The sequence below is a fragment of the Tamandua tetradactyla genome, chromosome 16 (assembly GCF_023851605.1).
Source record: "Tamandua tetradactyla isolate mTamTet1 chromosome 16, mTamTet1.pri, whole genome shotgun sequence".
NCBI classification, from domain to species: Eukaryota; Metazoa; Chordata; class Mammalia; order Pilosa; family Myrmecophagidae; genus Tamandua; species Tamandua tetradactyla.
In genome coordinates this window covers 60,887,069-60,908,606 of record NC_135342.1, presented here as the reverse complement: position 1 = coordinate 60,908,606, position 21,538 = coordinate 60,887,069, and the positions used below count along the sequence as shown (strand labels likewise).

General features: G+C 55.9%; 3 protein-coding genes across 5 annotated transcripts in view; 1 reads left to right on the top strand and 2 right to left on the bottom strand.

Moving 5' to 3' along the window:
• The window catches only part of LOC143659590 (uncharacterized), a 20,600-nt gene extending 5,411 nt beyond the window's left edge, over positions 1-15,189 (top strand). Inside the window, 7 exon segments of the mRNA XM_077132714.1 lie at positions 4,411-5,403; positions 6,505-6,730; positions 6,733-6,759; positions 6,762-6,847; positions 6,849-6,986; positions 7,151-7,368; positions 7,446-15,189. Coding sequence (XP_076988829.1) covers positions 4,411-5,403; positions 6,505-6,730; positions 6,733-6,759; positions 6,762-6,847; positions 6,849-6,986; positions 7,151-7,368; positions 7,446-7,614 — 1,857 coding nt within the window. The 3' untranslated portion in view covers positions 7,615-15,189.
• Positions 10,393-14,885, bottom strand: ELMO3 (engulfment and cell motility 3). Of its 3 annotated transcripts, none has more exons than XM_077132711.1 (20): positions 14,625-14,885; positions 14,437-14,477; positions 14,273-14,345; positions 13,990-14,040; positions 13,686-13,855; positions 13,499-13,598; positions 13,248-13,399; positions 13,089-13,167; positions 12,924-12,974; positions 12,712-12,834; positions 12,465-12,596; positions 12,258-12,359; positions 12,049-12,157; positions 11,805-11,941; positions 11,564-11,727; positions 11,343-11,455; positions 11,146-11,250; positions 10,970-11,052; positions 10,798-10,884; positions 10,393-10,718 (listed from the first exon to the last, which is right to left on the bottom strand). In XM_077132711.1, exons 1-20 carry the CDS (start codon positions 14,700-14,702, stop codon positions 10,506-10,508), a joined length of 2,163 nt encoding a protein of 720 aa, XP_076988826.1. In that variant the 5' UTR covers positions 14,703-14,885; the 3' UTR covers positions 10,393-10,505. The 3 variants fall into 3 exon arrangements, with proteins under 3 accessions (XP_076988826.1, XP_076988827.1, XP_076988828.1); XM_077132712.1 differs by having other exon boundaries at positions 14,448-14,477; positions 14,625-14,701; XM_077132713.1 differs by lacking the exons at positions 13,499-13,598; positions 13,990-14,040; positions 14,273-14,345; positions 14,437-14,477; positions 14,625-14,885 and having other exon boundaries at positions 13,686-13,795.
• Positions 15,131-21,538, bottom strand: E2F4 (E2F transcription factor 4). The gene is made up of 10 exons (XM_077132720.1): positions 21,368-21,538; positions 20,829-20,938; positions 20,532-20,693; positions 20,166-20,209; positions 19,446-19,507; positions 18,925-19,222; positions 18,246-18,437; positions 16,409-16,456; positions 16,171-16,215; positions 15,131-16,073 (listed from the first exon to the last, which is right to left on the bottom strand). The coding sequence occupies exons 1-10, from the start codon at positions 21,500-21,502 to the stop codon at positions 15,958-15,960; spliced, it is 1,212 nt and encodes a 403-aa protein (XP_076988835.1). The 5' UTR covers positions 21,503-21,538; the 3' UTR covers positions 15,131-15,957.

Below are 21,538 nucleotides of genomic sequence, written 5' to 3'. Positions count from 1 at the left end.
CGTTGCCAGGAATTTGATTTTGGGCTTTGATGTGTGAAACGTCTAGATAGTGAGAACTAGCTGGGAGTTGAATTTCTGGGTCAGGAATTCAAGAGAATGTCTAGGCAATAATTACTGATTTGGATGTCATTGAAGCATGAAGAGTCATAGGAACAGCACACCAAGGAGAATGCCCAGGTCGGGGTGGGGGTGATGCCAGTCTGAGGGTGTGGCAAGGAGGAGACACCTACAGAGGTGGCACAGGGTTACAGGCAGAGAGCATTTAAAGGGGCAAGTGGATGACTAACAGTGTCAAATCCCTCAAAGAATTGAGCAAAGTAGAGAACAAGTAGCATTCATGATATTTAACATCCAGGGAAGCCACCAATGGCTTTGGCAACTTCTGGCATCTGGGAAAAAAACCAGGTGGGCTGAGGAGTGAATGAGGGAAGAAAGGAAGTATAGAGAATAACTCACTTGCAAGAAAATTTAATTGTGAAAAAAAGGAAATAAATAAGGCAGTAATGAGAGGTTGAGGAGGATTTGACAAAGGGTTTTTTCTTTGCCATTAAACTTTTTATTCTGAAATAATTTCAAACTTATAGGACAGCTATAAAAATAATACAAGTCCCACACAAAGAACTCCAGTGTATCCCCCTCCAGATACCCAGATCCACCAATTTTAGCATTTTGCCATGTTTGCTGTATCATTCTACCTACCTGTCCATCTATCTGTTTACCTGTCTACAAATTTATCTTATCAATTTTCTAAACATTTGAGAGTAGGTTGTATACATCATGCTCCTTGAACACTTAATACTTCTAGGTACCTTTCCTAAGAATGACATTCACTTATGTAATCGCCCTAAGTACAGCTATCAAATTCAATAACTTTAACATTGATATAGAATTCTGACAAAGGGTTTTTAATTGGGAGAAAATACTAATGTGTCGTCATGCTGATGCGAGAGAGTCACTAGAGAGGAGGGGTGAAAGGAGGGAGGAGAGGGTGGATGAAGATGGTCCTGACAGTGGTGGTAGAGATGGTGGCAGAGATGGGCTCCAGCATGCAAGGCTCAATCTTGTGTGGCAAGATGTCCCTTTCATCCTGCGGAAGTGGAAGGGTGGGGGTGGAAATGTGGAGATGTTTGTTGAGGAAATTCCTGCAAAGTTCCTTCAGGATGTTTACTGAGGAAGTTCCTGCAAAGAGTGGCCTCTTTGCTCTGTGAATTTGAAGGCCAAGTTATCTAAAGGAAGTGAGAAGAGATGTAGAGGCCATGGCCTCAAGCAGAGAGGTTGGAAATAGTCACAGGCAGAAGGAGGACAGAAAATTGCCAGAGACACATGGGGAGACTGAGGGCAGCACTGGAGGAAGGCCTTCTTCTCTTAGATGTTCATGCTGCCTGGGGTGTGCCTGGCATTGTGCTGGGTCCTGGGCATGCAGGGTTGAGGAAGGCACAGCACTCAGGGAGTTGTGAAATAGGGGGCAACCGGCACAAATGAAAAGGGATTGGGTGCTGCATTTAAAGTCTATGAGGTATCTTGGGGTACATAGAAAAGGATGAAAACAGCTCCATGGAGAAGGGGATGCTTAGGCTGAGTCTCAAGAGAGGAATCCATATTTGCTAAACAGACAAATAGGGGTAAGTGACGGGTGAGACCCCCTTCCCAAACATATAAAGCAGCTGAGCAGAGGCATGGAAGTGTGAGAGGACAATCAGAAACTGGCATTCCCAGAGCCAGGGTGGTGGTGGTTTTTTTGGGGGGGGTGAGGGGCATGGCAAGAACTGGGCTGAAGAAGTATGCAGAGGTCTGAACTAGGTCTGGAATGCCAGCTAGGAAGCTTAGCCTCTGTCCTGTAGGAGTGGACAACCTAGTAGCTTCACTAGGTATAGCCAAATCCCTGCCTTCCACAGTCAAGGGAGTGGTGCAACTTTTAGCAGGTTGAGGGCATTTCCCAAGAGATGTTGTGTTCACTCTAACATACCAGCATTGGGAAGGGAGGAGACCCCGGGGCTAAGTTGGTCCCTCTGTGGATGGGGCGGCTAAAGCTGGAGAATTGCCCTTGCGATCTTGTAGGCATCCAGGAGCATCCTCCTGGGGCCCAGGTAGGGGAAATTTCCTACACCAGGGCCAAAGACCAGAACCCGAGCTCTGCTTCTGCCTGCTGCTCTGCTACCTCTACCCACTAGGTGACAAATATCCTAAAGGCTGCTCCTGGGTTCCTGCTGACCTCAGAAGTAAGGCAATCCCCCTTAGGTGATGGTTTGGAGGCTGCCCTCTCAACACCAAGAAAATGGCAGGAAGCCAGGGGAGGCTTTCTCAATCCCTCTTCCCCAAGAGTTGGAAGTCCTTAGACCAGGCCCTGCCTTTTTTACCAGATGGCTTTTGCTACTACTACTAGCCAGCTCTGACTTGGGCTCTAGGGTGACTGCCAGTGTCCTCCCCCACCTGTTTACCTTATTCATGAGAGGCAGTGGGAGAGGGCCGGCATCTTCCAGGCTGCCGAGTCTTTGGATGAAGGGAAAGGAAATCTGAGCTCTTGCTGCTGAGACATGTGGCTCCTGGCTGGCAGAGGGAGTCGGGGTAGGGGGTTTGAGGACCTGCTGCCCCAGCAACCAGCACTACCTCACCTCCTCCAGCCAGAGCTTACTCCCTTCATCATCACATTGAATCATCTGTCCTGTGGCGCTTGAAAATGGCTGGAGGTGTTTTACCTTCTCTTTTTCAAAGCTTTCCTCTCTGACCTTTTCCCTCACCCTCACACAGTGGGATCTTTCCCTCTCTCCTTAAATCTTCCCACTGCCCCACTTATGGCCTTCCCATCCTTGATGTGCTGCCCATGAGGTTGTCTGCAGTGCAGTGCTCCTTTCTCATCCACAAGGACCACGTTCCTGGAGAGGGTCCAGCACCTGGAAAGGAGACCGGGGGTGCTCCCCGTCCCTCCTGCAGCCTCCTTCCCATGATGGCTGCCATGTCCATCTACTTCTGTCTGTGACAGAATGCATTGCAGCTGTCTTTCTGGAAGAACCCCATTGACGGAATTTCACAGGGCATAGAACATGTGTAATTTCTACATAAAAAGGTGGAAATCCCCTTTTATGGTGTCCTATGGAATACAAGGCGGGAGCATTAGCTTGTGTTTTGCTGTTACTGTCAGGATAGAGTTTACAGGGAGCTTGCTTTGCTGGATCAAAATCGTTTTGATACTTTAAAATGAAGTTCTTTGAGTAGCATCTGCTGGAGGTAAAGAAAGGGGAGAGGAGTTTAGAAGCCTAGCTCTCATCCATTTCCCACCCCCCCACGCCAGGCCTGTTCCACACAGATTGGGCCACCTTTCCTTGGCTCCCTCTGGCTCAAGCTCAGGGAAGTTTCTGTGGAAACCACCCCGTAGCTGAGGACTTACCAAACCCCTACATGAGCCTGCTTATTCCCCCAACAGTTTAGCCCTGAGCTTGCGTCCTGAGTCCCACCCCACTCATGGTGTTTCCCCAGTCTGGCCCCCCTATTCTTCCACAGTAGGGCCAGCCCAACTTCCTTGGCACCTCTGAGATTTGTTCTCTTAGCTCCTGCCCACAGAAATGAGAGGTTTCTCCTCTCTTACAGATAGGTGGACAGATAGGTGTCTCCACCAGAGATGTGCTGCAGTGATCACTAGCAAATTTTGAACTCTGGAGCATCCAGGGTCCAGTACCAGGAGGCTCCACCTGTGCTAGCTCTCTCTCTGTCACACACACACACACACACACACACACACGCGCGCGCGCACACACACACTTTCACTTAACACACGAAACTATTTTTTGCAAACATTCATGGGGCTCAGACACACTCTGAGGCCTCACTGCCTGCCTCCAGACCCCTGGCACCCAGAGCACAGGAGATTGTGGTGAGTACCACCTGCCTTGCTTCCCTTCTTCATCTTTTCTGAGAGCTGTTCATACCCTTTCAAGAAGTGGGGGAGGCTGGTTGTGTAGCTGATGCTAAACTCTGAGTCCCCTGGCTTAGGAGGCTGAGCCTGTGTGGCCCAGGGCCTACTTCTCAAAGTCCCAAAGGGTGGGGTCCAGCATACTTTGTCCTCCCACCCACACCCCAGTCCTGGGGGCTTTGCTGGGCCTCTTCCAGGTCATACTCCAACCCTCCCATGCTCGGCTTTCTAACTCCGCACGTAGCCTCTGCCCCTCCCTAAGCATTCAGGTCTGCCATCATGAGCTTTCCTGCCCTCATCTCCCTTCAAGCCCCAGCTTAACTTGTCTTCCCAACTCCCACTTGCCACCAGCACCCCATCAACCGCACGTGACATTACACACTGCAGTGGGCCACCATTGTGGAAGAACTGTTCCTGACTTGTCCCCAACTCTCATCACCAGACCCAGTCCCCGCCTCCCTGTCATGCCAAAGGGCTAACCCCAGGCTTGCTGCTCCCTTTAGACAAATGTGCGGTACAACATCCCCATGTCCTCAGCCTCCCTCCCAGCCATTAAGAGCCTGGGCCTCAGGGGCATCTCCTGCATCGGCCTGACCAACCTGGATGGCTCACCAGCTTCGCACCAGGTGCTACAATCTGTTGCCTACCACCTGGGCCCGCACCTGCAAAGCTTGTGCCTGAGTGGGGGCTGCCTCACAGAGGCCTCCTTCGTGGCCCTGATCCTGGGTTGCCCAGCACTGCGTAGCCTTGACCTCAGTGGCTGCAACAGCCTCTTCACTTCGGGCACACTATTGGCTCAGCCCGACACGGCACAGAGGGTCCGGGAGGCGTTGGGCGGTCTCCGAGAACTCAACCTGGCTGGCCTGCGGGACCTGGCGGACCTCAGCTTCAACCGGCTCAGCAGCTGCGCCCCCAGCCTGGAGCGCCTTTCCTTGGCCTACTGCCACCTCACCTTCGAAGCAGGCCCAGCCTGCCACTCCATCAGCCCCCAGAACTCCTCTCCTTCCCTCCTGTCCTTCCACAACTTTCTGCGGTTTGTGAGGGAGCGGGCTGGCAGGCTGCATGCCCTGGACCTGAGTGGTACCGGCTTGCTGCCCGAGGCCCTGCAGGACCTGGGCCAGGTTGTTGGGCTGCAGCTGCAGGAGCTGAGCCTGCACAACTGCCGGGATCTTTCCACAGAGGCTGTGGCCACCTTCTGCCACCAGCAATCAGGCCTTACCTCTCTGGACCTCAGTGGCTGCTCAGAGCTGGCTGATGGGGCACTCCTGGCTGTGAGCCGGGGCCTGCAGCACCTGCAGCACCTGCGGCTGGGGAAGCTGCAGCGGCTGACAGATGTGGGGTGTGCAGCCTTGGGGGGCTTGCAGGAGCTGCGGAGCCTTGACATGGCTGAGTGCTGCCTGGTGAATGGACGGGAACTGGTCCAAGCATTGGGCTCGGGGCATGGAGCACCCCGTCCACTGGCCTCCCTCAGCCTGGCCTACTGTTCCTCACTCAAGGTGAGTGTCCCCATGCCTTCCTTCCTCTCCAGTTAGAACTAAGCTTGGGGTACAGTGCTGCTGCCAGCACTCCTTCCCACAGCTCCCCCTCAGGTGGAGGAGGGTCCAAGAGACCAGGGTGGCCTGGGCCACGCGGTGGCACAAGATTTCATATGCCAGGAGCTTGGTGACACTGCAAGCTGGGGAAGTCACTGCAGGTGGGCATTTTGGAGGTGGGGGAAGCTGGTGAAAGGGTGAAGGGGCACTGAAAGTACAGAGATTAAATTACACTGATGTCAAGGCCAGAGAGGCTCTTGCGATGTGGGAGCAGCCAGGGTCACTTCGCAGCTGAAGCCAGTCCCTTGAGTAGAGCTCAGCCCTGTCTTCTGGGTGCCCTTCCTGTCTTGGCAATGTCAGTCTATCTCTCCTTAGTGGATTATTCCTTCAACCTGTCAGCATGAGCAGGGTGCTCACAACCTATAAAGCCACTCACCTTGTTTCCCCATGAGTACTCCCACTACCACCCCTCCTTCCCTTGACCACTGAGCCTCTCAGCTGCTATCTCCAGGGCTCTCTTGTGCCTCTGCAGCTCCCCTCCCTGCATCTTTACAAGCCAGCCACTTCTGTTTTGCTCTTAGCTCTTGCTTTCCCTACCCTGACTTCCATTGGCAGGTAGCAGCCCTACACCCCATCATGACTTCCCAGTTCTGGTTTGAATTCCCAAGCCAGTGTATCTGATTGGCTCAGTTTAGGTCCGATGGATCAAATGGCCACCCTGGTCCAATCAGATATGGTGAGAGGGCTGGGAGCATTGATAGGGCAGGTACCTTAGAAATTTCTACCTGCATCTTTCCTGCCCTAGTCATGGTCTAGATCTTTGTTCTCCAGTCACCTCCCCTGGTCTCCCACTCCCAGAGCCTGCCCTGTCCGCTCCTATCTTTCACTCCCAGTACAGGGACCATGTTTCTTCCCTCCTTGGACTCCCCTGGTAGCTCCCTATTACCTGTGGATTGGAACCTTGGGCAGAATCTTCCTAGTGACCCCTGCCAAACCTAACTTTCAGCCCCATGCCCTGGTGACAGAGGCACAAACCACTTTACCTCTTCTCTACTTCCCTCCTAGGACGCCTCAGTGCTCTCTCTGATCCCAGCACTGGGCCCAAGCCTCAGGGTGCTAGATTTATCCTCCTGTGTGGCCCTCACCAACCAGAGTGTGCAGGCCATCTGCACCCACCTTACCCACCTCTCAGTCCTGCGCTTGGCTTGGTGCAAGGAACTCCAAGACTGGGGGCTTCTGGGGCTGGAGGAGCCAAATGAGGAGCCTGTGTGGGGGCCTCAGGTGTGGAATCCTCAAAGTCGTGCAAGGTCGGGTGGTCCATGGGCTCACCTGCCCCCTGTCCCTCCTGAGTCTCTCCCTAGGAGTACTTGGGGGTCAAATTCAGGAAGAATATGATAAGCAAGGGCTTCTTCTTCCCGCAGCATCAGGCCTCAGACCCCAAGGAGTCTTCTCCCAAGCCACAGGGCCCCTCCTTGCTTATGCTACAGGCCCTGCAGGAGTTGGACCTCACAGCCTGCAGCAAGTTAACAGATGCAAGTTTGGCCAAGGTGTGGTGCTGGGGGTATGGATAGGCTGAGGAGCCTGAGGTTGAAGCCAGGAGTCTGGCCAGCCCTTTCTCATTGGCTTTTGCCACCCTCGGCCACTCCTCTGGCTGGATTGGGGGGATCTGGAAGGGCACCAGTATCATGATGCTCGACCCCCATCCTTGCAGGTGCTCCAGTTCCCTCAGCTGAGGCAACTGTCATTAAGCCTGCTGCCAGCACTCACAGACGTGGGCTTGGCAGCTGTGGCCAGGGGCTGCCCCAGTCTGGAACGCTTGGCGCTGAGTCACTGCAGCCTCCTCAGTGATGCAGGCTGGGTCCAGGCGGCTGGCTCCTGGCGGAGGCTGCAGCACCTCAACCTGTCCAGCTGCAGTCAGCTCACAGAGCAGTGAGTATCTGGGCCGTAATGCAGGGAGTAGGCTAGGGTTGCTGTAGGGCAGGCACTCATGCAGAGCCTCCCTGCAGAACGCTGGACACCATTGGGCAGGCGTGCAAGCAGCTCCGCATGTTGGACGTGGCCATGTGCCCTGGTATTAACATGGCTGCTGTCAGGCGCTTCCAAGCTCAACTGCCCCAGGTGACCTGCATCCAGTCCCGCTTCGTGGGAGGGGCTGACCTGACCCTAACGCTCTGAGGCCAGGTCTGCAACCAGTCCCTTGGCTCATCCCCTTCACCCTCTTAGTCTCCCACTCTACCTTCATTATCTGGAGTCTGACTCAGTGCCTCCAGTCTCCATTTGCTACATGCCTACAGAGCTCCTTTGACAAGCTACAAATTTCTTTCCTAGGATTTGGGGGTGGGACAAAGCAGGGCAGCCCCAGGGGTTTCTTGCCCATGTGCCCCACAGCCCTGCAGCAGCTTTCCAGCTGCATATCTCTGCCTCAGGCCCTTAGAAAGCCAGCACCTGCTCTCATTCCTGACCAGGCCACTGGTGTCCTGGGTGTGCTGCTGGGAAGGAACAGACCCTCTGCCTCTTGCCCTGCCTAATTCTCAGACCTAAGGCCTTTGCCCCATCCTTGGCCCCTGTAGGAGCTCTCTCAACCCCCTACAAGCACTGAACTTTAGCAGCCATGCTATGGTGTTTGTTGTAACCCCCCGCAAAAAAAAGATTAAAAATTCTAGCTCATATCTCTGTGTCTGAAGTTCTCAGACTGAAAGACCCCCACCTCCCCACTCAGCTGAAGAGATAAGTACAGGTTGAGGAATAATGTAGAGAAAATGCCAGAGGCACACAGCTTCTTCCTCAGGCCTGGCTCAAAGCCCTGTTGGTCCCAGGGCTGCTCCCTACTGGGCTGACTCTCAGCCAGGTCCTAGGTTCTTCTCCAGATGGTAGAAAATGCCAGAGTCCTTGAGGCCCCTTTCCAGCACAAACCCCCGGCCACCTCTTGCAAAAGGCTCTCATCTCACTAGCTCCCAGGAGCAGACTGATTGATGATGCCTTTGTCAATGAGGCTGTCTGTAAGAACAGGTAAGGGGGAGAAAGAGGACAGCATTTCTGAGTAGGAAGGCTGTTAAAAGCCATCTAGTTTAACCCCTAAACAGTATCAATGACTCTCAACAGCAGCTCTAAGAAGCAGCCTGTCCATCTGACCCTCTGTGCACCTATCATACTTTGTCCCTCTAGCTGTTCAGCAGTTGTGAGAGCAGTTAGCTTGTGCTCTCCAAGTGCTCACAGACACTGTGCTTTACGTAGGGACCCAGAGGTGGCAGAGCTTTCCAGTCTCCAGACCAGCTGGGGAGGGCAGTAAGCCAACGGGTAGCAGGTAGCCCAGTGTGCAGGTGTGTGCCAACAGAGAAACAGGTGCTCAGCCAGTGGTCCATGGGAGCCAGAAGAAAAGCTAGGGCAGCTACCCACAGAAGGAATCAAGGCAGTGAAAAATAGGCAGGCCAGGGCAGCACTGGTGGTGGGTGGGGTGGGGGTGGCAGGGAGGGCACCAGCTGAGGACAAGTACTGAGAACTCTGCAAGCCACAGGCACTCTGCTGGACAAGTTAAATGACAAAATGTCCTCAACCCAGCCAGCTTACCTCAGTGCTTGTTCTTATTAATCATGACTGTTACCCTGTGGACAATAGGGAGACACTAAAGAATAAAGGATGAGGGTGGTGTGGATAATCAGATCAGACTGATGTTTGATAAAACAGCTGAGGTTTTATAAAACAGCTGATATGAGTGGATAATCAGATCAGACTGATGTTTGATAAAACAGCTGAGGCAGCAAGTATTGACTGGAGGGGATAAAGTGGGAAGCAGGAAATCAGGTTTTTGCCAAAATGATGGTGGTCTAGACAAGGGAATGGAGACATTGAGAAGGAGGAATTCACACTATTGGGAGACCTGTGTGTGGGATCCACCCTGCCTCAGGCCACCTTGAACTCAGTACAGACTACTGTGATAGGAACTCTCCAAACCCAGGCATGTGATGTTGGGCCCTGAATGCTCGAGGGACAGGGTCTGGTCTGGGGCCTGATTGAATCAGAAGCATAGCAGCTCTACTGAGCTCTACTGAGACATTCATTCTCCAAAAGAGGTGCTGTTTCAGCAGTTTTCAAGGTAATGTTTATAGCTAACACTGTCAAGTGTTGCTTGAGGAGGTGCTGGGAAAATGGGAGTGAAAGGCACAGAGAAAGAAGTCAGAGGTGGTGGCAGCTTGCAGCCTGTGAACTCCCACCAACTAGTGCACCCTCCAGTGCTTCAGAGGCGTGGAGCAATGACTATGGCGTCTGAGCCAGACCTCCAGCCCGGTCCAATGCCCCTAGCTGCTCTGTCCCCCACATCAGAGGCAGGGGTTCTGGCCTGTCTGTGGCCCACACCCCAGCAATGGCCCTGCAATAAGTTTTGATCAGAATGTAGGACTCCTAGCCCTGAATTCGCTTTTGTTACAATCAGTCTAAAGCCTCCCACTGGCCTTGGGAGGCCTTTCCTGAGCGTACTGTCTAGCACAGAGCATGCCCAGCTTCTCATCTTTCCTTTCTTGTCTCTTACTAGATAGCCTCCTGAGGGCCCACAAAGGACACAGGGCAGGGCCAGACAGGGTGGAGGACAGAGCTCAGACTATCAGGGGGTTGTTCATCTGGAGTAATGTCTCCTACCCTGCCATGCATCCTGAACTGGTTGGCAGCCCAGCCCCTTTTGCTAGTGCCTACAGACCACAGGCCATCCTTCCTTTGTAGGCCCAGCACTGAGGGAGGCTGATGACTCCTTTTGGGTAACAGCAGCCAGGCCAGCCTGTCCCCGTACCCCTCCAGTACCTCCCTTGTAGCTCTCCAGGTAGTGGCTCTAAGCTGTGGCCCTCTGGCACTGGCCTGATGCCCCACTTCAATCACCAGCTCAGTTTGAAGGCAGAAAGGAAAACTGGATGTCACTGAGGCAGGCTTGGCCCCACAGTGTTCAGAGCTAGCTTGATACACACCCAAGAGCCAAGTGAACTTTATTTCTGCTGTAATCTCTGTAGGTCAGGGGTGTCTGTGCTTCTCCACCTCCCACCCTCCATGGCAGTAGTTGTGGCCCATGCCCGACCTCACTGTCAAGGCTCGGCAATGCTGCAGTCATAGCAGAAGTTAAAGTTGGTGGGGGGTGGGGGCACAGGAGGCGGCTGCTCAGGGATGGGCACATTCTCCAACTCCAGCAACCGCAGCTTGGTCTCCATGGTCAGCAGCTGCTCGAGGTCCAGCCGGGTCTGCTCGCTGCCCATGGGGCTGCCCAGCAGGGCACTCAGCCCATCTGTCCACAGGTAGAACTGGAAGCAGGGCCAGCCCTGTAAGGACCTGCCCCATCCGTCCCCCTGCCCAGTCACCTAGACTGGCCCAGACACTCACCTCCCGCTTGGAGGGGGCAATGAAGTTGAGGTAGACCTCCTCCTCCCCACAGCTGTAGCTGACTGAGAAAGCCAACTCGCAGAGGTCCTGGGGAAGCAAGGGAGCAGGAGCATGAGGGCCCAGGGCAGGCAGGAGCCAGCAGCAGTGAGCCCCTGCTCCCCACTGCACTCACCTTGTTCTGTTTCCCAGAGCCCTTCTCCCGGACATGGGGGCAGTCCCTGCCTGTCAGCAGTGCCCTGATGTCAGCCACGGGGACTGCAGGAAGAAGGTTGGGCTGACCACTGGGCCCCGGGGAATGTGGTGTTCTGGGGACAGTGGGTACCTGATCCCTGCTCCCGCCCTCCTTACGCTGCTCAGCCAGGCTCTCAGGGGCTGGCGGGCCTGTGCCCTCCTCCACATCCCCATACTGTAGCACTTTGTGGTTGGGGGACAAGCAGCAGAACCACAGCTTGTCTGTGGGGAGAAAAGGGAAGAGGGGAGGAGTGACGAGAGGGGCCCTGACCCCCCCGCACAGGCCCCCCCGGCCCCTCCTCCGTTCCAGAGACCTTGGCGCCTCCGGCTGCTGATCTTGTGGAAGCGTGTCCCCTCGCAGAGGCGGAGCAAGCGCTGCTGGCGGATCAGACCCAGGAGCTCTGGCTTCAGCTTCTCCCGCAGTTCCCTAGGTGGGGGAGAGAGGGATTGACTGACCAGGACTGACCTGGGACAGGGCCCGTGGGGCACCAAGGAGGGCGGGGGCCAGGACTGGAGAGCCAGCCCCCCAACTCACAGTATGGGAGGAGCCAGTGTGCCCTCCTGATGCAGCCGCTCAGTCTGCCTCAGCCGCAGCACCTCCCCATAGGTGAGCGTGTTCACCTTGGTTCGGAAGAGCTCCAGGGAGGTGGGCTTCAGGGCCAGGGTACGGGCCAGCTGCTCCCGCACCACCTGCATGACCTGGGACCACCCAAAGCTCAGCTCAGTGCCTAAGCTCCAAGCCCCTGGCCTAGGTCCCTAGATCCCACCCCACCCACCTTGTCAAAGTCCTCCTGCGTAGCCCGCATCTCCTTCCAGGTCTTATTCAGCAACTGGATGCCCACGCAGAAGAGCTCATGGAAGCTCTGGTCTTGGCCAAAGAACATGGGCGAAAAGTCCTGAGCCGTCTCGGAGCCTGGAGAGGGGGGGCAGGAGGGGCTCAGGGAGAAATGTGTGCAGCCCCTGGCCCTCTCTGCCCTTCCGCCCCCTGTTCCCAGACCCACCACATCCAGTCCCACTCACAGGGTTCACCAATCCGGAGCAGTTCACACAGGAGCACTGTCAGCTGGATGCTGCTCCGGGCAAAGGGGCACTCATGCTTGTCCTCACGGCTGCTATTCTCTAACACAAACTGGGGTGGGTGGGGAATGGGGACAACAAGTCACAGCTAAGCCCTGGGGAACCCTTTCTAGGCGAGACCCCACCGTGCCTGACCCAGTCCCCTCACTGACCCGGCTGTATGCGCTGGGTGCATGCTTGGAGAAGTACAGCATGTTGTCCAGAGCTAGGAGGCCAGGGGGCACGCGCTCCAGGTCCTGCGCCGGATTGCTGTTCTGTGGAGGTGGGGGAAAGTGCAGTTCAGAAAGGGCCCCAGTTCTCTGGACCAACAACAGCCCTGGGCCACAGTGGGGTTGGGGAGTTGGGGAGGGCTCACTCACGGAGAAGCCCAGCTTGTGGAACTCGCGAGCACAGAGGGAACGGCGACGATCGGCACTCGGCCCAGTGCCCAGGGGCTCTCCCTCTGACTCAAAGGCAGCCTGGCGCAGGGCCTGCAGCTGCTCTCGTTGCTCCTGGGGGCAGTATGTGTGTGTTTTGGGGGGGTGGTTTCAAGATTGTAGATTCCAGGCCAAGCTCCAAGTCCCCCACCAAACCTCATTTCCCTGTTCCCTGCCCCCCAACACGCACCTGGCTGTAGGGGTCTAGTGGTGTCCGCATACGTGGCTCCAGCAGCCCCAGCATCAGGGCCTGAAGTACGTACAAGTGATGAGCCATCTCGTCCCCCAGTGGTGTGGCACTGTGGATGATGTTCTGGCGGACAGCCAGTCCATGGGTGTGAGGATGGCAAGTGGTTGGGAGAGGAGCATGGGAAGGGGTATCCCTGGCCCAGTCCTTCCTACCTTATGGATGAACTGGCGGAAGTTTCTCTGCCATAGGTAGTCAAGCATGTGCTAAAGTGGGTGGGAAGGGAGCACAGATGATTTAGCCCCACCCTCAGTACCCACCAGACAGGCCTGAGGTTGGGCACGGTACCCACCCTATCCAGCCACAGGGCAGACACTCACTTTACGCTCTGCAAGGCTGGCCCCCTGCAACAAGGCTGTAAGCAGTGCCATGGCCTTGGTTTGCAACTGCTGGTTCATCCTGGGGTAAGAAGAGGACTAAGCCGGCCATCCAGGGTCTGGCCCAGCTCCCCATCTGTACCCCCCAGCCCAGCTGCTTACACTTGTAGGTGTACCAGCAGTCTGTCTAGTGGCACCTCGCCCTTGACCAGCTGGCCCAGGGCAGGGCTGCTTAAGACCACATTCTCCAGCAGCCCGAGGGCCAGAGGCTGCACAGACGCATCCATCAGGTTCATGTTCACATAGCACACCACCTACAAGAGGCATAAAGAGTTGTCAGCCCCCACGACCACCAAGGAGGGCCAGATCCTGACACCACCTCCCACCTCTGCCCATAGAAAGGCCCCACCCACCTTCCTGACAAAGGGGATGCTGAGCGTCTCCCAGGACACCACGCCATGCTCCATGAGCTCTGTGAAGGCTCGCAGCCCGAGGGCCAGCACCTCCCCTAGACTGGGTGAGCACACTGGGGCTGAGCAGGGCCAGATCAGGACCCCCAAACCCCACCATGTCCACCAGCCACCACAGCCCTATGCTCACTCATCCCCATCCTCAATGATGGTGCCTAGCCTCTGAAGCCCATCACGACTGATGACCTCCTGGGCAAAAGTCAGGTCTGAGGCCAGTAGGACGAGGTGCCGCAGGGCCCCCCGGCGCCCTTCACGACTCCCGCTCTGCAGCCCACTCAGTAGCCGCTCAGCCTCAAGGTCCTGGCAGAGGTAGGAGCAAAGGTGAGGAGGCTAGGCGTAAGTAAGGTGTGGGGACTGGGGTGTCCATTAGGTGGGGCTGGGGGTGGGCAGAAAGGAGGTACAGGGAATGAGGGTAGGGGCAGGCGGGGCATTACGGGGGCCGTGCTGAGGCACAGGATGCTGCCATTCTTGATCTCCATGCGATTCTGGAGAAGACAGAACAAAAGAGGGAGGGGAGTCAAGGACAGCTCTGAGGAACGGCCATCTGGGATATCAGGGAGGGAGGATTTGGGGGCCGGTAAAAAAAAGATCCCATTCCAGATTGTAGGGTGATAAGTTTGAGAATTCAGGGCCTAATGGGTGAGAAGGGGTCATAGGGAGGTTTTTCTGGACAGGTCGGGGGTCTGGAGTGAGTGGGATAGGGAATGGGAGACTTACATTCTCAGTGATGTATCTCCTCGACCCCTCGGCGAACTGCAGGGCATAGCGCTCCGAGTGAGTCAGGCTCCACCTGGCGGGCAGCAAGGCTCAGGGAGGCAGGTAGGGGTGCCTCCTCCCTCCCGTCCTTTCCCCACCCCCTGGCCTGGCTGGCCCACACTCACGCGTCGCACACCTCCTTCAGCACAGTGGCCAGCGGCTTCGCCTGCAAGTGGAGCAGACACTCAAGGGGCTGGCAGTGGGGAGTAGTTAGGGAAGAACCTGGGGGCTAGACTGGGCTGTTCCCACAGGAAGGCACCACGGTAGACAGGGCCATGGGGAGACGACCCGCAAGGTCGATTGGCTGGGTGACCTGGTCCAGCTGGATGAGCTGTGGGATGGCGTCATGCATCTGGACAGCGATCTTCACCACATTCCTTGGGGGTGCCATGGTCCAGCCGGGCTGTGAGCGCCTGCACTTTCCACAGATCAAGCAGCCTCCAGCTGAGGGCGCACCTGGTCTGGGGCTGATGGGGATGAGGATGTCCCAGTATCTGTGACTTGGCCCTTAGGGCCCGCATTCACGTCCCAGGTTCCACTCCGGACCGGCACACGGCCTTCCTTCCCAAGGGAATCGAGGCCAGTTCCGGGTTGGAGTCTCGAGGGCAGAGGAACGTAGGGGAGCGTAGGACGGCGCTGCCCCGCCTCGCTGAGGTGGCCCCGCCCCATCCCAAGGTGGGGCAGGTGGAGGCACATAGGAGCAGACTGCTGGCGGCTGCTGCACCTGCCGCTCCTGCTGTTGCAAGGTGACCCACCCAGCCCCACCACCAATCCAGCCGAGTTCCAGGAAGGGGGCCCCTGAAAGAACCAGATCAAAGAAAGCCTTAGGCACCATCTTTATTCACGTGGACACTGTACAAATATTACAATTTCCTTTTGCTGCAAAAAGTATAAAAATAATCTTTATATAGGAATCCATTCGTTACTGTAACTCTTTCTAAATCTCTGCAAATGACTCTAACAGGGTAAATGAATAACAAGGAGGGTTATGGGGCAACGGGAGACTGGGGCAATCTTCAGGGACTGACCTGGCCAGATTCCTAGCTAGAGATCTCTGTTCCTTCCAGTTAGCACCTCACCACCTCCAGCTACAAGTTCTTAGGGCTTAAGGGCTGAACAGAAGAGTGGTGCATTAGAGGGCCAGGAGGAGCTGAAGGGCCAGGGGGTGGGCAGCAGCAAAGGAGGCTAAGAGTAGTGCTGGCAAGCACCTAGCTCTACCCAACTCTTCCCTCCTTGGGGTGGGGGTGGGGGCTGGCAGGGGACTGGCAGAGGCAGGGAGTGGGGCTGGACAAACTGCCCTATGGGGGCGACGGCGATTCCTCAGTTCTGTGCCACTGGGTGGCAGCCAAGCCTGGGCTCTGGGAGGGCTCAGCAAGGGCACAAGGTGGGGAAGGCCCCAGAAAAGGTGAGGCAAACACTTTGGATCCATGATGGAGGGGGCTGAGCCCCTTTTCCCTGCTCTCCTAGCACAGTGCAGATGCAGGGACAGGAGTGGGAGTCATGGCCAGAACTGTGCAGTGAGGGAAGGCTAGGGAAGCCAGGATTAGTGGCTCTTGAGCTGAGTACTGGTGGGATGGAGGGCAGTCCCCAGGCAGGCCCCAGGTCAGACAGTCTGTTTTTCAGCCACACCGGCATGTCCCCATCAGTCAGAGGTTGAGAACAGGCACATCAAAGAGGTCACAGACACCTTCACTCTCGTCCAGATTGTAGATGTAATCATGGTCTCCAGGGGGTGGAGAGAGACGGAGGAGGGGGGCAAACACTGCAGAGAGTACCAGGTTGAGACCCCGGGCCAAGGCCACGCCCAGTTGCCACCCACCACCTGCCACACCAAACCCCTGCCTTCCTGGGCCACCCACCTTCTGAGGACATCAGCTCCTCCAGCAGCTCCGAGCTCATGCACTCTGGGGAAGGAGAGTTCAATTACCTTCTGCTACTGCTTCTCCAACCCCAAAGCCCATAAAAAGGATCCCACCTCCACCCCATTCAGAGCTTTACCCTTTGACCCAGGCACCAAGCACAACCCTAAGGTCCATGAGAAAAAAGCAAGAGGACCCAATGAGCTGTGCCCCTCAGCCCCAGGGAGAAATGCCCTACCTCGTGTGGGATCAAATATTTCTGACAGCTCTTTGGGGAGTTCCAAAACTGAAAGAAAAGAAAGCCATGCACAAAGGCACAGAGACCCATTCCAAACCCCACCTTCCTTAGGTCCTATTCTGTCCACTCCGGGTCTTCCCTGAACCAAGTTGCCACTGTCATCCCCCTGCTATAACCAAATTCCTCAGTGCTGAGCCTGAGATACCAAAGGCCCATCGTAGTTGCTTGGCACAGCCATCCTAACTCAGTGATGTTGCAGAAGGGCAGCAGACCCACGCCACCTTTCTGAGCTCAGCGTCTACCCCCCACCCTTGCAGAGCACCCGAGCACCCTCAGGTCACCTAACAGAGGAAAAGGCAGACACCTAAACAGGGTGTAGTGCCACAGGGTGATGACTCTATTACAAAGTCCCGATGGGGAGAATACATATGGGAAGCCGAGGAAGATGAAGCTGGAGAGAAGTGCTGGATCTGGATTGTGAGACTTCACATGCCAGGTGTAGGGGCTCTGACTTTACCCAGCAGGCCTCAGGGGGCTGTTACAAGTACTTTTGCAAATGCAGAAATGCCACAGTCAGGTTTGCATTTCAGAAAGATGCCTCAGTCAATTGGAGTTGAGAAGAGGATGAGAGGATCAAGTATCTCAGCTAGTGGTAGAAGGGACTGATCCTGGGTGTTGAGGATGCAGGACATCCGGGATAGAAACTCACGTAGCTGATGTGGGGTGGGGAGCAGAGGAAAGAGGCAGTGGAAAGAGTAAGTGGAGTGACATCCAGGGGTGTCAAGCCTGGATGAAAAGGGCCAACAGGAAGCTACACACTGAGGGAGAAAAGCAGGTTTCAGAAGGAAGATAAATGCAGGTGAGGACACATGGGAATGAAGCGCCTACTGGATGTGCATGGAGAGGGAGGCATCCAGAAGACAGGTGAACACAGAGGTCTGAAGTTCAGACAAAAGATCTAGGCTAGAGGGACGGTAGAGATTCATCCACCGAGAGCTGGGGCCCTCCCAAGGGATGGGAGAGAGACCTGGGAAGCACCAATGTTTAAGGGAGCATCAGGGAGGGGTCAGGGAGAAGCCAGTGAGGTGGCACCACTAAAGCCAAAGGAGGAAAGATCATACACATGGAGCAAGAAGGCACCAGAGCAAAACACCCTACACCTGCTGGATGTGGTAGCCAGGTCTTTGGTAACTTATCAAAAGCAGCACTTTGTGGAGTAGTTCTGGGGAAAGTGGGCACATGCGTTCTGACTGCTGCAACCTGAAGGTGAGTGGAGCAAAGTCAAAATTACTTTTTCAAGTAATCGAGACAGGGCGGAGAAAGGAAAGGTGTGAGAGGGGGGCACAAAGGAGGGAGAATGTTACTTGGTGAGGACAGAGAGACAGTGGGGCTTGTGGGGTAAGAATGAGTACTAAAGACACATGAAGAAGAGGAGGTATCAGGGAGATGATGTCTCCTCCTCCGGAAAGGAGGTCACTCTGGCACCCAAGAGCCATACCAGAATTTCCTCCCCAGGAGAGCACTTGTACCTTCCTGAAACCTGAGTCCAAGGGGTGGCAGACAAGGCTTGCGAGAGGGGCAGGGAGGACTGTGGTAGCCCAAGAAGTGCAGGCAAAAGGGGCACCAGCACTGACCCGAAGTCAGGCTCTTCCTCACACGGTGACTGGCAGAGAGCTCGGGTGTCAGGAGAGGGGTTAATGGCAAGAGACTGGGATCCTTGGGCTGGCAAGCTCTGGCTGAGGAGACAGGCAAGCTGGGTTCCAGCCCCAATTCTGTCACTAACCTAGACTTGGGATGAGGCTGGGTCCTTCCTGCCCTCCAGTGGCCAGGTACTCACCACCTGTGGGGTCCGCTTTGATGGGCTCAAAGGAGGTAGAAGGATTAGGTCCAGAGGAACTGTTATTGCTGCTGCTGCTGCTGTCCAGCAGGGCAGAAGACTGCAGTGGCCGGGTATCCAGTGCTGTCAGGCCCAGTGGGAGTGAGCTGAGCTCACCACTGTCCTTGTTCTCGATTCCACAGCCTCCACTCACTGAAACCACATCCCCCGCGAACCAGTCACATGAGGGGCAGGAAACAGGTTATAGCACCTGGCTGTGCTAGAACCCAGGGCCAGGATGACCACAATCCTAAATCCCAGGCCAAAGGAGAGCCAGGCACTGGCAGATACCCAGAATAGGTAACTTGGAAATGAGTCACTGAAGGAGGCAAAGCATGAGGCCTGCTGGAGGGAACTCATGGGTGACATGGCTGCTGTGGCCAAACTTCAGGAGGGGCTGCCAGGGAAAGTAAGGCACAGGTGGATATGGGTGGGTGGGGGGATAAGAAGGCCCCATCAAACAGTTTCCCTGTTAAAAAGAGCTTGTTCACTGCCATAGCAAGGAGAGGCCAGGTGGGGGCTAGGAAAAGGACAACTCCAACAGGGTCCCTTCCAGCTCTGGCATCGCATTCCATAACACAAGGTGCAGCTCTTGGGTGCCAGGAAATAACCTCCTCACTAGCTGCCAATCATGCCTCACCTGTGCTCTCAGCTGCTGGGCTGGCCACCCCCTGGACCTCGGTGCTGCAGGAGATAGGGGTAGAGGTGGTCAGCTGGGGACTGCTTGGGCGTGAGGCTTCCAGGGGCTGGGCCAGGGCAGGTTTGGGCAGAAGTGGAGGGGTAGAGATAGTAGGTGGGCCCTGGAGCAGATCTTCCGGTGGTGGAACAGGCACAGCCACAGGGGGCGAGCTCCAGGCCTCCTTGTTCACCAGCAACACCTCGATGGGGCCACTCACACTCTTCAGATGAATTTGGTACTTCTTCTGCCCATTGAGGCCCTGGAGGTTGGGGGTAGGGATGGTGGACAGGTATTGGGACCAGACTTGGCTCCTGCCTGTTCCTGGGTCAGGGCCAGAGTGTCCTCTCCCACCCCAGGCTGCCCGTCCTCCTAGATAACCCCAAACCCCAGGCCTCCCCCTACCTGCCCCACCCGGGACTTATCAGGCTCCACAGCCAGCACCCGCCCTCAGTCATCCCCGCCTGCCTGAGCTGAGCACCCACCTCTGGGATGGGCACCTCCAGGCTGGTGCCCGATGGGGCCCGGATGGCCAGGAGGGTGTCTCCTAGAATGAGAGGAAGGATGGGTCAGAGCCCACAGACTCAACTTCAGCTGGAATGAGAGTGCCTGCCCTTTGCAGCAGATCATGGTCTCTGAGGGGCTAGACAGTAGGCCTCACCCACACCCCACAGTGGATGGGGTAGGAAGCTGAAGCTTTTCTCTCACCAAGAGTCCAGTGGCCAGTAACTAGAAAATATGGGTTCAAATATACAAAGCAAAAGATCGGTAGTCAGGAATACCTCACTGATGCACTGATGGGGCTGTTCCCTAAGTTCAGGTGTTCTAATGCCAACATCCCTTCCCCAGGAACAACCTAGGGGATGTAAGGTAGAGAAGGAACGGCTCTTGTACCCACATGAAACTAAGCTATCATTAGAAGTGGACACCACTGTCCCCTGCATATAAGCATGCACACACATGCGAATGTGCGCACACACACACACAAACGCTCTCTCTTCCTTGTCCCTCCATCATGCCCAAGAGGCCAAGCCCAGGGAATGGTGCAGGTGGGGACTACAGACTTACCCATGCCTGATTTCTCTTTGGTCAGGCCCAGGAACCCTCCTAAGAGATGGAACTCTTCTTGGGCACTGAGCCCAATGCTCAGGGCTGTGGCTCAACCCAGGCCCACCCCCATCTCCCCCTACCCAGGCTCTGCTCACCAGCAAAGCATCTGCAGATGTCCTCATGAGTCACGTAGGCCAAGGTGTGGGGGTTAAGGAGAACGGTGGATGCCCTGTCTATGGTAACAGAATGGCGACCACAGAGAGGACACAGCTTTTTAGCAGGTGTCTGAGATAAAGACCCTCAGAAAAAGTACTGGAGTCTGAAGTCCACATGGGGAGGGACGACAAGCCAAGTCTGGAGGGGAAGGAACTCTGAGGAGGGAACCCAAGGAAGCGATCCAGCCAGAAGCCTCAGGAGCATCCTCCCAAGAGACACAGGGCTAAGGGCACCAGAGAGCAAACCCATCTGGACCAGAGGGCCCCTCACCCATGCCCCCAAAGTAAAGACTGCCAGCAGGATATCAGCTGTTCTGCACATCCTCTGTGACGTTCCGGATGCTCTGCTGCACCCACACCTTGTGCTGGTCCAGTTCTTGCTCCCGCTGCTGCAGTTCCTCGATCTCCGCCTTGAGCTCAATCAGCTTGTCAGCAATCTCCCGGGTATTGCAGCCAGGCCCCACACCTCTGAGCCCAGGAAACGGAGCTGAGAGAGGCTGCCAGGAACTGAGTCCCCTGGCCCCTGCTCTCACTTGCACACACCCTCCCTCACCCTACGCCTCTGACACTTCTGCATAAGAGATCCTAAATGCCCCCACTCACTTCCACTGGATGCTGTTCTTAGATTTTTTTTCAATCAGCCCGATACCTTCCAGCACATTGGTAATATCATAAATCCGCCGCTTCTGGCGCACAGCTAGGGTGTCAGCTGCCTGGCAGACAGAACAGAGTGGAGGGTGGTCAGCCCCTTTCCCAGGTGTACTCCTAGCCACGTATCTATTAGACAAAAACTCCCACTGCATCCGTCAGGTCAGCAGGCCCCAGCTACCTTGAGACTTGATGTGCAGTTGTCTGGCAAGGGGGCAACCTGAGTCCCAAACCTCCACTCAGGCACTACATAACTTGGGACCACAGAGCCAGCCACGAGGGCCAGCACCTGCAGCCCCGCGCCGGCACACAGCTGACGCTCAATGCCCTTTGCCGAATGAATGAAACATCTCCGGGACCTCCCTTCTGTGAGAAAGCACACGATGGCGGCCTGCTCTCGGAAGATGCAGTGGGACCGCCCCAGGGGTTCCCGCTCCCGGCCAGGCCTAATCCACCACCAACTCCTCCGGTCGTCCCCTTAGCCCAGGCCGCACCAGCTTGAGGTCAAGCACGCCGTCCTTGGCCTCCTGCAAAAGCGACACGAACTTGGTGGTGAGAAGTCCCAGACTCTTCTCGTGCCGGCTTGGAGTGCCCGGGGGCGGCGGCGCCTGTGGCCCGGCCTCCGCCATCTCGCCCGCCCGCCGCCTCCCCTCAGCCAGGCCAGG